General features: G+C 44.6%; 1 protein-coding gene across 2 annotated transcripts in view; it reads right to left on the bottom strand.

Moving 5' to 3' along the window:
* Positions 1–405: 405 nt before the first annotated feature.
* The window catches only part of MTF2 (metal response element binding transcription factor 2), a 404555-nt gene continuing 391497 nt past the window's right edge, over positions 406–13463 (bottom strand). For both annotated transcript variants that reach the window (XM_085602198.1, XM_085602199.1), the window contains one exon: positions 406–1951. In XM_085602198.1, the coding sequence (XP_085458324.1) occupies positions 1597–1951 (355 nt within the window). In that variant the 3' untranslated portion in view covers positions 406–1596. The remainder of the gene's footprint in view (positions 1952–13463) is intronic.

The following is a 13463-nucleotide window of genomic DNA, read 5'->3' as shown; positions in this document are numbered from 1 at the left end:
TCCATTATACACAAAGATATACAACAAAATAACCATGATCAAATATTGCCGTTAAGAGACAACCTGAAATTTACAAAGGTCAAAATGAAACTCAACGGGTTGTAAATCAGTCTTTAAATTAGATTTCCAGGGGGCTCATTTGTATTTAAGCAGTTCTGTGTATCATAATTCAAACCAACTGATGCATGGGAATACCACAGCTTTCTACTGTGTACATAAAAAAATATACAAAAAATTTAACTATAGGGTGCTAAAAGGTAAACCCTGAATTTACAGTATAAATAAGTACTTCCTACATCAACAGACATCTTATAAATAATTAGGAGTACTGTTTTAATTATCACAATTGGTGTGAAACAAAATAGGTACAAGAAGGGTGTCAAAAAAACCTCCATTACTAAAATAAACATTTTTCATTTTATTCTTTGGGCAACATCATATAAGAGAATCAGCAGGAGACAACAAAAATAGATCTAAAACTTAAAAAGAATTACAAAAAATACCAATTGAAACCCTTGATTTCTTTAGATACGTGCAGAGGTAACTTGATAATAATAGCAATATTTCATCGATTAGAGAGACGCGGGTGACCCATGTACAATCAAATAAACCAGTCATGCTACAACTTACAAATCTTGACAATCATTGTGAGAAATCAAGATAGAAATTCAGCAGTATGCTGTATTCTTTAATCTACAAGAGAAATGTACGACCAGTTTTATAAACATTATTAAAAGCTGCCTAAAAATATGAGGTAAATTAAGAATAACCAGTTGACTAATACACTGTTCAACAGAGTCCATTATGTGCCATAAGTGTTGGAACAGTCTGCATAGACTATTTACTGGTAATCTGAAGCATGTATAAATTACTCACAGACGTTACAAACATTATAGAACATATTTTATGTCGAACAGTGAAGTTGTAACATGGTTGACACAATGCTTGGCTTAAAGCAAGCACTAGCACCACATGGTTAATAATGCTTGGATTGAAGCAAGTAGTAGCACCTCAAACTGCCTGAGAATCGATGCTGCTGTGTAAATACTGCAACTATACCTGAAAGAAAAAGGAGTCCTGAAGAGCTGCCATTTCCCATAATTGTTCCACCATTAAAAATTGCATAGGTCACAATCTCCTATATATAAAAATATATATGTAAAGAATATATTAAAAAGACACAAACTGATGCCATTTACAAGCACAATAGTTTCTTTTTACACTTCTTGCACAAAACCTTGTGTTGCTTACAGTTATGTACATTGCACTTTTGCGGGAAAAATCTGTAAACTAAGCATTTGGCTGTGGATCTTTAAAAATTTTAAATGCATTTTAAAAACACTACTACTGACCAATCTGCATTCCTCAGAAAATCAATGCTTCAAAATAAACAGTGAGTAGTCTGAGTGAAAAATATTTCGTAAAATGATTGTGTCATTATGAAACACTTAGTGATTTAAAAGAGCAACCTTTGACGGATTTTTTTTTTTTTTTAACAATTACAGCAATACACTATACAGTGTTTTCATAGGTAAAGCCGGTGAACTGTCAAAATAGACAGGAAAACACAAGAGGACTTATCACTCAAAGCTGCTGTCAGGAAGCAGTGGCTCCCTCCCATTCCACTAGGTACTGCACTTTCCCATCAACGGTAAGCCGACGAGCCAGGACACGGTATTTTTCACCACAAGCAATTCTTCCTGCGGCACCAAAATAATTAGTAATGGAATGCTTCAGATGATGCATGTGCGCTTCCTGGTCCAGGTTCACAAGAGCATTTGCATCAAACTCATCAATTTGAGAATCTTGCTTCCCATTCCGATCTCTCACATTTTCTGCATTCGGATTCTGAAATCCGTTTTGTGGATGACGACCTCTCCTCCTCCTCAAATGCGGCACGGTTGATGACCAAGTTCTTCCAGTGCGTGTTCTTCTTATATCCAGTGAATTGCTACACAAAACATACATTTTGTAAATGTAGATAAAAATTCACGAACCTATTGAAGGTCAGATACATTTTTGGGTATGTAAAATTCGATTTTCATAACACAAAACAGCCATTTTGTAACTGGAATCTTCAATTACTCTTCTCACCAGACCACCAACTCCCTTGGGGGGATCAAGATTAACTGACCAAATAGATTAGAAACATTTTGACAGCGTGCCTGCTGAATGCATCCACTATTTGAGTGAAAATATAAATTCCTCTGCATCAACCTGCACATGACACTCATACGTCACATGGTTCAGACACCTGTTCCTACTTTGATATGCATCTCCACAGTAGAATAAGGGACTTGTTACTTGCCTAAACAACAGGGAGTCTGAGCACACCAACAACCCATCTCATACGGTCTACACCTTTCCCCCTAAAATAAAAATCGGCCTGCTCAAGGAGCCCTTCAGTTTCCTCTCTCCGACCACCAGATAGCTTATGTGAGTCGAGAGCGAGGAAGGTCACTAGATCATAAAACAGAAGGAGTCATTACCTTCACCAAAGATTAAACAATTAGTAACATGCACTTCACACTACTCATATAATCACTGAGTTTAAATGGATTTAGTGGCAAAGTGGAAAAGATAAGCGGTGACCACGACAGGAGGAATTTGGTTTATCCAAGATGCAGATGTGTCACGCTTCTGCTGTTGAATTCCCACCCTTGGTCAGCATCAGTCCATTAGATCAAATTAAGAAACTGCATATCTAGCATACTTGGCAGGAGCGTGCTGCACAGGCGGATACCATCTCTCAACGCTCACATTCGCAAACGTTCTTGTGATATGAAACGTACCAGAAATAAAAGTAACCACAGTCTTTTCACAGTAAAGAAAAACCACATGCAACAGTTAATATCTTTAAGCAAGGCCCAGAACAGTCGAGTGAGCTCATGTTTACGTGTACTTCCAGTAGCATCTCTACTCGCCAAACTCTGAGACTGAAATGTACGATTCCTGTCAAAGGAGTATGTGAGAGCCCTTTTGACATCCAGGGTTTCAACGCTTTCTCTATTTTTAGATACAGGCGTCTTAAAAAAAACAACAACACAAGTACAGGCATCATCTAATCGAGACTAAACTCTGACAACCTTTGGCATGAATGATAATTCCGTTTGCAGCACCACCTTTCAGAGTTCATTTTGATGCACAAGTCTTCAGAGAAGAGTGCTTGAATATCTCCTAACCCTCCTGATTAAGGTGACAAATAGCAGGCAGAAAAGTTTCAAGAAACTTAAAGTGGGAGTCATACATCATCTTGAAAGGTATTGGCACACGATACGTCTACTGTACGCCAGACAAGCCGGAAGAGCACAGGCAAGCAAGTAGGTATGACAGAAGGCATGCAACCCTCGAGGACTGTGCAACTACAGGGGGATGCTCCCCCGCCCGAGTAGCAGGACTAATATCCCAATTGGGGAACAGTGACACTACAGTAAAGCGAGCGATTCAAATTTGCAGTGCATGAGATTTTAAATTGCATGCTTCAAGTTCAGATCACTAAATAGGCATTCTATGGCAGGAGGAGAGGATTATGCTTTTCTCTATTAATTTAATGAAATAGCAGCCATATTAAACTCAACAATAATAAGAAAAGAAAAAGACGTCCTTTCCCATAACCCCAGGGAACAATGAAGTTTTCAAATAAACAAGCTCATGTCCAATCAGGTGCCGCCATAGTCTGTAAATGGTGTTGTCCTTTATCTACTGCCCTCTTTCATCGCTGCTAGTATTGGGACTCTGGCCTCTTTTTCGTGTTTTTCAATTATTATGGATTGTTACTATTTGCCTTTTCAGATTTGTTGGCGGTGCGAGCACCTCTGAGTATTTAATATCCCTCATCGGAGGGCTTCTAGGCCAGATGTGCGGTGGTCCGCGAACCGCTATAGGGCACACGCCTTTCCTGCATCTAGATTAGGGCGCTCCCTGCCTCACTGAGCCGCAAAGCGGAGCACGCGTCAGCTACAGACATCACTGAGAGCGATACGAGCTGAGTGCCTCCCTAGCCTGGAGCATGAACACCCTATGGGGTAAGACACTTCAGGAGCAGAGACTCCTGCGCGAGGCAGTTATTGCCCAGGCTGCCATTCCCAACCGTATTGTGCCTGTTTTATTAGCGTAAGGGCAAGTTGTCTTCCTGACCCACACCCTTTGTTGGGGCCTTATGAGGAATCTGAGCCTACATTCTTAGGCCATACCCATAAATGTATACATATCCCATTCAGGCCTTCAAGGACTGTTGCCTGCCAATCTCCTACGCCTGACAAGATCTGGGGCTGGCTTTCGGCCTCCTTTATTAAGGACCTCCCAAGGGCTGGTGCAGGCTATTGTACGCTACTGGGGTCCCCCCACCCACCACAATCTGATTCCCTCTTACCTGGTGGGTGGCCACCATCCCATATGTATAGTTACAGACCAGGTATACCTACCTCACAGAACCCATGGAGGAGTTCGGGGAATATTATGAGGAGGACGACGTTGAATACTTACCGGTCACAGATGAGTTCTGCCATAATTAAGGCATTCTCAGACGCAATGGCCCCTCTGGAGAAGGCACTCATGGCAATGCATAACAATAGGAGAAATAAAAAGTGCAAACGCACCAATAAAAGACTGAAGTGGAAGCATCGTCACAGGCCACAAGGGAAAGCAACCCAGGGCAAGGAGTACGCCCCTAGAAAAGACAGGCGCTATGAGGACAACCCCTCTGATGGTTGTATTGGGAGGTGTGCAAGGCAAATGCAAAATCATTAAATTTCAGAGGCACGCAATTGCAGTCCCTTTAAAGTGATACCAAGTACTAGAACAGATCTCAAAAAGGCCTACAGAAGATGGTCGCTGCATTACAGGATGCATGGCCGCAGTGCATTCGCACAACACAAGCAAAATATCCACTAGAGAACAAGATCTGGGGTAGAAAACTAGTCTTCAGAAAGAATTCTGAAAGAACACACGTACATAGGTCAAGAAAACATACATCCCAGATTGTGGGATACACATCCTGTCATTGACAGTATGATAATAAGAAAAGTACCTGCAGAGGGCAGGAACACCAACGATCTAGATATAAATAGGACTTGACAAGAAAGCTAATAAGTTCCCACCCTGGAATGGCACAGACGTAAATAATTAATGGGACAGCTCCCAGTACAACCCTAGTACCGGACCATGGAAGCAAATGGTAGCGTTCAAATTTTGCTCCACCCCGACTTACTCAATATCGTTGGAAGGCAGAGTCAGCCTGCGCGCCGAAAAGGAAGGCGCCATCAAAAGGCATATCAATCAAAGTGGCTTGAACAGCCTCTGAAAAACCAGAGGCACAAGCCAGGTGCAGCGATAAGAGGCCACAGAGGCGCCCCTGGCCCGGCCCACTGAATCAGTGGTATCGATACCACAGCGAAAAAGTCATTAAGCTGCTTGTTGCCATCTCAACTTAACTGGGCATGGTAGTTCTGGATGACTACGGCAAAGGAGTCCCAAAACACATGGGTAAAGCGTCCGAAAACACAAGATATACTGATAGGAAAGAGTAGTGTTGTGTGTAGATTTAGATTCCGTATATAGTTTTCCCGATTTATGCCCTTATATGGGTACAATTCATATTGACCTTATTTAGGATTAGTAAATCCAGCCCTTATTTAGGCATTATCCATGCTATCCAAATACAGGCATGGTCTCCTACATCCGTCTATCCATATCACAACGAGTTCTTGGAAAACCAGACTCTTAAGCCTTTAGGAATTTCCCTTGCTTGGATATGGATTTCTCCAGAACTCATTTAGTATGCATGAACATCTATTCCTTAGGGGTTCATTCAAGACGTTCCGATGCCTGACTTTTACGTCAATACAGGCATTCCTAAACACCTTCAAGGTATAAATATACCTGCACTTGCCTTGGCAAACCACGGTTCCGGTACGGTCCAGTTCGACTGCCTACTTGCGGTTCGCCACAGCAAGTTCGGAAGGAGATCATAGTTCCCACCTGATGCACTGACCAGACACTGTCATCCTCCTCGCAGAGAATCCAGCTTTAGTGTTTCGGACTCCCCTTGTGGGGTGTTAGATATCGAGTCCCGGAAAGAGATTCCAACCTCACACATTCTAAGGTATGGATCCGACTCGAACTTAGAGTAACTTTTGGCAAATCTTGGCAAAACTAAAACTATAGCTAAGCTATACTTTAGAAAACAGCACCTAATTCTTACCTCGTACTACACTTAGGTAAGGTACACTGGGGTAGAACTATTTAGAAGCATCAGATGAGTATCCACATTTTAGCCTGTTATTTATGTATGTATTTTATGAATATATGTCATAGCTACAAACCATGCTATTGCAGTATTATTTTATCTTACTGCTAACTCTGTACGTATTGTACTTCACATCCTGTCTTACAATTGCAGCAGTTCAAAGCGCTTGCATGAGAAATAAGACTGTTCAATAAACCCTTTTTATTGAAACGCCCGTCTCTCTATTTCTGTGCAACTCTGTAGAAACGAAGTATGCACGATTGACTGAGTGAAACTGTTATCTATTGTTTCCACGATTCGGAGATTGTTCTGACTCCAAGTGAAACAAAGTTGTCATGTTTATGCGGTTATCAGAAAAGAATCCCTTCTTGGATATTCGAGTGGTTTCTAGTGACCTTGGAGTTAGCTGGCACACACAAGTAATTGAGTTTAATGTACTCGATAGAGACATACTGACCTCATTCCTATGTCAAAACTATAGTCTTTATTATTTCAATGCGCAGAGCCTATCAGTGATATAGGAACTACACTACAGTAGGACGAGTGGAGGAAAAATATGCCTGCCAAAATTGTCCAGTCTCTGGAATCTCTCACCGAAGGGACATGTGGAAGAGATTCTGGATCTTGAGAGGAGGAAACCCGTATACCGCCAATTGATAGAAGTAGGGTGCCGGAGGAGACAAACCGGATCACCGGGGGCAGGATGGTGTCTATGCAAAATAGACTGATAGACAGGGGCCGCTGTATCAGGTTTACCCCAAGCCCCCAACAAGATATCATATAGAGTGTTACTATAAGGGAGTGCCTGCTCCACCGCTGTGTGGCCCAGATGAAGGACCTCAATGAGAAGATCAGTAGCCAACTCGACAGATGGAAGGAGGAAGTGATAAATCCAACACCACAGAAACACGCTTGAGCATGTCCACTAATGAGGAGCTTGCTTCCGAGGCAAGGCCATGGGGGGGTGGTAGAGGAGGCCGGGGAAGACTAAGTCAATGGCTTCAACCAACGGAGATAGCCAGCTGTATGACAGGGGAGGCTGGATAATGTCAGCCATGGGGTGCAGGGACCCAAACTGTTCACCATCATCTCCCATACCACGCTCCTCCAAAGAAAAAACAGGAGGAGGCACGGCAGAGAGTGGAGAGAGGGTATCCTAGTTAGATGTCATTACCGATACCGTGGCCAACTCCGAGCGGTGCTGAACGGCGTTGGGAGAAGAAAGGGGTGGGGCGTCGATCGTTGCCGCCAACGCCATCGTCTGTCAGCCGGACAAAGGGGCCGGCATCCTCTCCTGTGAGGGAGAGCCAGACTTGCATTACAAAGGCGCCAGCCCTTTGAGACTTACCTCCCGAGGAAGGCTAATCAGCAGGTCATCCTGTGGGAGGGGAGGTTATACCCTCTTACCAAGAAGGCTTTTGTTATGGGTCTCCTGAGAGCAGAGGCTCTCACCCTAGGAGGTCAGAACAGTGTCTCTGGTGGTAGTGTGGTAAATTTTAATTACCTAGACTTAATTTATGCGGTAAAATTCAATAAGAATAACTCAGTAAAAATAAGAGGCAGAATCCGTGGTATTTGAGGTTTTAAAAGGGGATTTATTCCTTACAAAGGAATTGGTTCGAACCAGGCAATCGGATTCCGTCACCACGAAGGTTCGGGAAGGGATCGAGGCAATACTTTATTGACAGGTTGTCATATATATAGTCAATGCATTACAGTAAAGGCAAATGCAGGAGGCGTAACAGCTGAGAAGAGAGATAAGAATACACATACGTAATGAATCAAGGCGTTACAATAGGCGTGTACTTAGAAACGTCATTATGAGGATGTCACAGGTGGGTGGATCCATAAGAGAATCCTGCAATGTCAGCAGAAATACATGGCAGAGGTGCGCACACGGCAGCATGACGTGTGATTGACGTGTAACTGGAGGGTGAAGGGGACTTGACATTTAGCCCTACATGAGGAGACAGAAGTCTGGGATGTCAGAACAACCTAATCCCAACTCGTATCTAATATCCTGTGTTTAAGGAACTGTATTATCTGGAAGGAAAGGTCTCTCAGGCAGAGGCTATCCTATACTAACTACTAGTGCGTGTATAAGCGTCTACGTGTCTACATGAGATGCGAGGGGGCATGGGCCTATCATGGCAACAGGAGCTATGAACTACTAGACAGGAATGTATTTCTCGAGGAGCGGAGCAGATAACTTGAAGGCTGAATACAGTTTTGGCAGGCAACAGGCCGGGCCAGGCACCGTTAGCCGCGCAGGAAGTAAGACAAAGGTCATGGATACAGATACAGGTCCAGGCTGGAGCATTTCAGAGGCAGAAGGCAGGAAAAGCTCGATGGCAGAATTCAGGGCCTAACTTGCCAGAGCTGAAAAACGTGAAAGGTACACCATATAAAGACGGTGGCAAGGCATACTTCGGAACGGAATATTCGACCCGTTCATGGTGGATCTGAAAGAGGACATGTTAACGTTGGACGCATATGTATTTGCGTCTTCATAGCTGGAAGTGGAGGGAACATACATGTACTTGTAGCATGTACATGGAGCCGTTGGGGTCTAAGATAGGGGACACAATCGATCATAAAAATTCATATTTCCTCAGTAGGCTGGCAGAAACCAGCCAGCAAGCACACCAGATGCTGGTAGGTTTTCAGAGGGCACCTCCAAGGTACCCTCTGGGTGCATTTATTGGTAAATCCATCACTGGAAGCAGTGTGGGTTTATCAATATGAGATACTTGATTACCAAACATCCCTATCTTCAGTGAAGCCATCATGTAGCTGGCGAACTCATTTTAACCAGTGTCCAGCACATTTTAAAAATGGGTTCCCAGTATACTTGCAGGGGCAGTAATAGGACTGACCAGCAGAGGGGCACATCTGCTCATGCAGTTATGCCCTCACATGTAATATTCAGTACCCTACCTTAGGGCTGTTGGGGACGTACAAATATCACATGCAGTGTTAGGGCACATAACACAGGGATGAGTGACATGTATTGTTTTCACTTTTGTCTGCACCACGACACAGCCTGCAACAGCAGTCTTGTATGTGCTCAGTTATGTTAATTGTTTTAATGAAGTGCTCCAATGCCCAGAAAGGGCATCTTGGCACTAGTCCATAAGTCAGGTTTTAGGTTGAGACAAAAGTCCAGGTTTTGAGGGCTTTCCTAAAGGACAGGAGACTGGGTTGGGATTTAATGTGCCACAGGAGATTGTTTCACGCCTTTGCGGCTCGTAACACAAAGCCCCTGCCCTCCCAACTGGAGCTTGTAAATGTTGGTATTGGGATGAGTTTGGCTGAAGCCGATCTGAGGGAGCTGAAAGGTACATACCAAGTGAAGCATTTTTTCATAAAGTTCCGGATCCATTCTGTGTAGTGCCTTGTAAATGGTACACAGAGCTTTGAAATGTATCCTTTGTTTGACCTGGAGCCAGTGGAGCTAGGCTATAAGGTGAGACAGATCACCGCTTGGGGATATTACCTAGCAATAGTGCTGCTGCGTTCCGTAAGGTCTGCAGTTTATTTAAAACAGACAGTGAGCATTGACATAAAGCCCATTGCAATCATAGATTTTTGATACAACTAGAGAAGAGCCCACTTATTTTTTGAAGAGTTTCCAGAACAAAATGCAGATAAAGAAAAAAAGAAATCATTTTCAAGGTCAAAAAAAGCAGCTGATGTGACCACATTTACTTGGTCATTGTAGGATAGTTTGTTATTTAAAAGAAATCCAAAGATTCTTATTCACCTAAATGGAGTAGGGAGGCGACCCAGCTTGGTCGGCCACCACTTGTGCGTTCAAAAGGATCGTTGAGCAACCAACACCATCACCTCCGTTTTGAAGGTGTTCAGTTTCTGACAATTATTCGCCATCCAATTACCTACTGCTCTCATGTGGGCACACATTTTTAGGTCTCGCCTGACCCAGCGCATGCGCTGTTCTGGCGAGACTTATTGAGAGGGCTCCAAAAAGTGCTACCAGGCCAGCCTAGAGCTACAGTGCATGTGCGCGGGCGCGCGCGCGCCGCGCTTTACCGCGATTACTTTCACGGCCGCTTTGAATAGCCAATAGGTCTCGCTTTTGGGACCCTATAAGTATTTAGTTATGCAACAGTTGCATGGCTAAACACTTATAAGGTCCCAAAGGCAAGACCTATTGGCTATGCCAATGCTCGTTTCCCCTGTGGTCCTGTCAGCTGTTCCAAGGGAGATGACAATTTGGGCGTCATGAAATTAGGCTGTGATTTAGAAACCGAAGGATCTGGAGATAGGCCAGCAGGATAAAGAAGACATTAAACAGAAGTGGGCTGATTAAAGACCCTTGTAGAACCCCGCAGGGTAGAGAGAAAGAGGGGGAGGAGACTCAATCTAATCTAATAGTTTGCACCCGCCCAGATAAGAATGAATGAATTAACTTTCAGGCTGAACCAGTTACCCCGATCCAGCTCAAGCGCGCCATAGGCAGCCCATGGTTGACTGTATCAAATGCCGTGATAAGTCTAGCAGGAACAGGGCAGCCGGCGGGCGCCGTGAGACTGCCTGATCTCTTCTGTGGCCTTAATGAGTGCGGACTCTGTACTGTGTCTGGCTCGAAAGCCGAATTGTGAGGAGTCAAGCAAGTTGTTGGAGTAGTTTCTTACCTGTAACTCCAGTTCTGTAGTAGGGGTATCTCTGTTACAGTCATAATCTATGAATAGTCCCGCCCATGTGCGGGGACCCCGGAGCAATCAAAATATCTCTTAAGCTGTCCTGCATTTGCAAACCTGCAAAGACACTTAAGAGACAGACAAAATAATACAGCCTAATAACAATATGGCTGCACTGGCCAACACTTCCTCTGAAGTGAACACAAAAGCCAAAATAAAGTTTAAATGTCATTTTTATTTACATCTGACATGTTCCTTTATTGTATCACACTCCCTTCACCAAAATCCCTTTAAACAATAGAGAGGAAGGGGTGGACAGACAAGCCCTATAGGCTGTCATTATGTGTCTGCTAAAGGGATACCGTGCCTTTAAGGAACTCTCCAGAGACCCCCGGTATCCCAGGATGCACAGCCAAAGCAAGTTACTTTCAGTTCTTTTTGAAGGTGTATAACAACAGGACTGATACTGCCAGTTTTACTCCACCGGGGAGGAGGGAGGGTCGCTTATGACTATAACAGAGATACCCCTACTACAGAACTGGAGTTACAGGTAAGAAACTACTCCTTCTGTAGTAGGGGATCTCTGTGTATAGTCCTAATCTATGAATAGAATGGCAAGCCCATCCCAACCAACAAACAGCGGTGGAGTAAAAACCAAACACCAACAAATTACTGTGCAAACAAATTCCTCAGCGAAGCCTGTCCAACCTGTGCATCTGCCCTAGCATCAGAGTCCAGGCAGTAATGCTTTGTAAACGTATGGACCGACTTCCAGGTGGCAGCCTTACAAATATCAGCGATTGGAACATTCCTAAGCAAAGCTGTAGTCACTGCTTTGCCCCTAGTCGAATGCGCTGTAGGCTTACCCCCCAACGTCTTATTAGGTTTCCGATAAAGCTGAATACAGGACACAATCCATCTGGAGATGGACTGTTTTGAGGTAGCTAGACCAGTTCTTACTGAACCATAATTCACAAACAGTTGATCCGACCTGCGGATGTCTTTTGTCTTATCTAGATATGAATGCAGAGACCTCTCCGCCGGAGAGGAGGGATGCTGAAAAAATGTAGGCAAAGTTATCATTTGATTTACATGGAAATCAGATATCACTTTAGGCAAAAATTTAGGATGAGTACGCATTACCACTTTAGAAGCATGGAATACAGTATACGGCTCTTGACAACACAGAGCCTGAATTTCACTTACTCTCCTGGCCGATGTAATGGCCACAAGGAAGGCGGCCTTCCAGGACAAATGCTGCAGAGAAGCCTTATGAACAGGCTCAAAAGGCTCCCTCATTAATCTGGACAACACCACGTTCAATTCCCATGGTGGAGAAGGTCGTCCAACAGGGGGAAACACCTTACGCAAACCCTCAAAAAAATCTTTAATCGCAGGGATTTGAAAAAATGAGGTTTGGGTAGGGCCCTTTCTATACGCAGTCAAAGCTGCGAGATGAACTTTAATAGACTGAAAATTAAGCCCAGATTGAGCTAACTGCAGCAGATAAGGCAAAATAACATCTTTACAGGATGTAGGGTCAATGTCCTTTGCCTTGCACCATAAGCAGAATCTCTTCCACTTATAGGCGTAAGAAGTCCTCGTAGACGGTCTCTTCGCCTCTTTCAAGATCTCCATACAGTCCTGAGGTAGGTTCAAGTGTCCATACTGTACTAGCTCAGGAGCCATGCTGCCAAACTCAAGGACGAGAGATTGGGGTGAACCATCTGTCCTCCGAACTTCGTGAGAAGGTCCGGCCGACACGGCAGGCGCCGGTGTGGCAGAACAGACCGGTGAAGGTCGGTGAACCACCATTGCCTCGGCCACTCTGGAGCAATCAGGATCATCCTGGCTCTGGATTGCGACAGCTTGATCAGCACCGCCGGAATCAGGGGAATGGGTGGAAAGGCGTAGAGAAAGCTGTTGGACCAGCTGATCCATAGGGCATTCCCCAGTGTCCCTGGTTGGTAGTACCTGGACGCGAAGTCGCGGCATTTGCTGTTTTCTGCCGTAGCGAACAGATCGATGTCCGGAGTGCCCCACTCTGCGAAGACGTCTCTTAGCACGTCGTCGTTTAGCACCCACTCGTGATTTTCTTGAACGAGCCTGCTGAGCGCATCGGCTTGGGCATTCTGCACTCCCGGCAGATGGGTTGCCGTGATCGTGAGGTTCCTGACCACCAGCCAATTCCAGATCGTCTGTGCCTCCCGAGACAGCGTACGTGAACGGGAGCCCCCCTGCTTGTTGAGGTAATACATGGTAGTAGTATTGTCCGTCTGAACTAGCAGGGAGTTCGTCGTGAAGGAGGGATGGAACGCCTTCAGGGCCAAGTGTACTGCTCTGAGTTCCAAAAAGTTGATGTGGTAAGTCATCACCGTCTGTGACCATATCCCCTGAATCTGAAGAGGGCCCGAATGCGCTCCCCAGCCCTGGAGAGACGCATCGGTCACTATGGTCTGGACCGGAATATCCTTGTGAAAGGGAGTCCCCTTGCAAACATTCTCTGAGGAGCACCACCATTTCAGAGATTGGAGAGCGTGTTGGGACAGATGAAT

Source organism: Triturus cristatus, chromosome 4_2 (assembly GCF_964204655.1).
Source record: "Triturus cristatus chromosome 4_2, aTriCri1.1, whole genome shotgun sequence".
NCBI lineage: Eukaryota > Metazoa > Chordata > Amphibia > Caudata > Salamandridae > Triturus > Triturus cristatus.
Note: the sequence above shows the minus strand (reverse complement) of the source record. Positions and strands in the feature narration are given on the sequence as shown.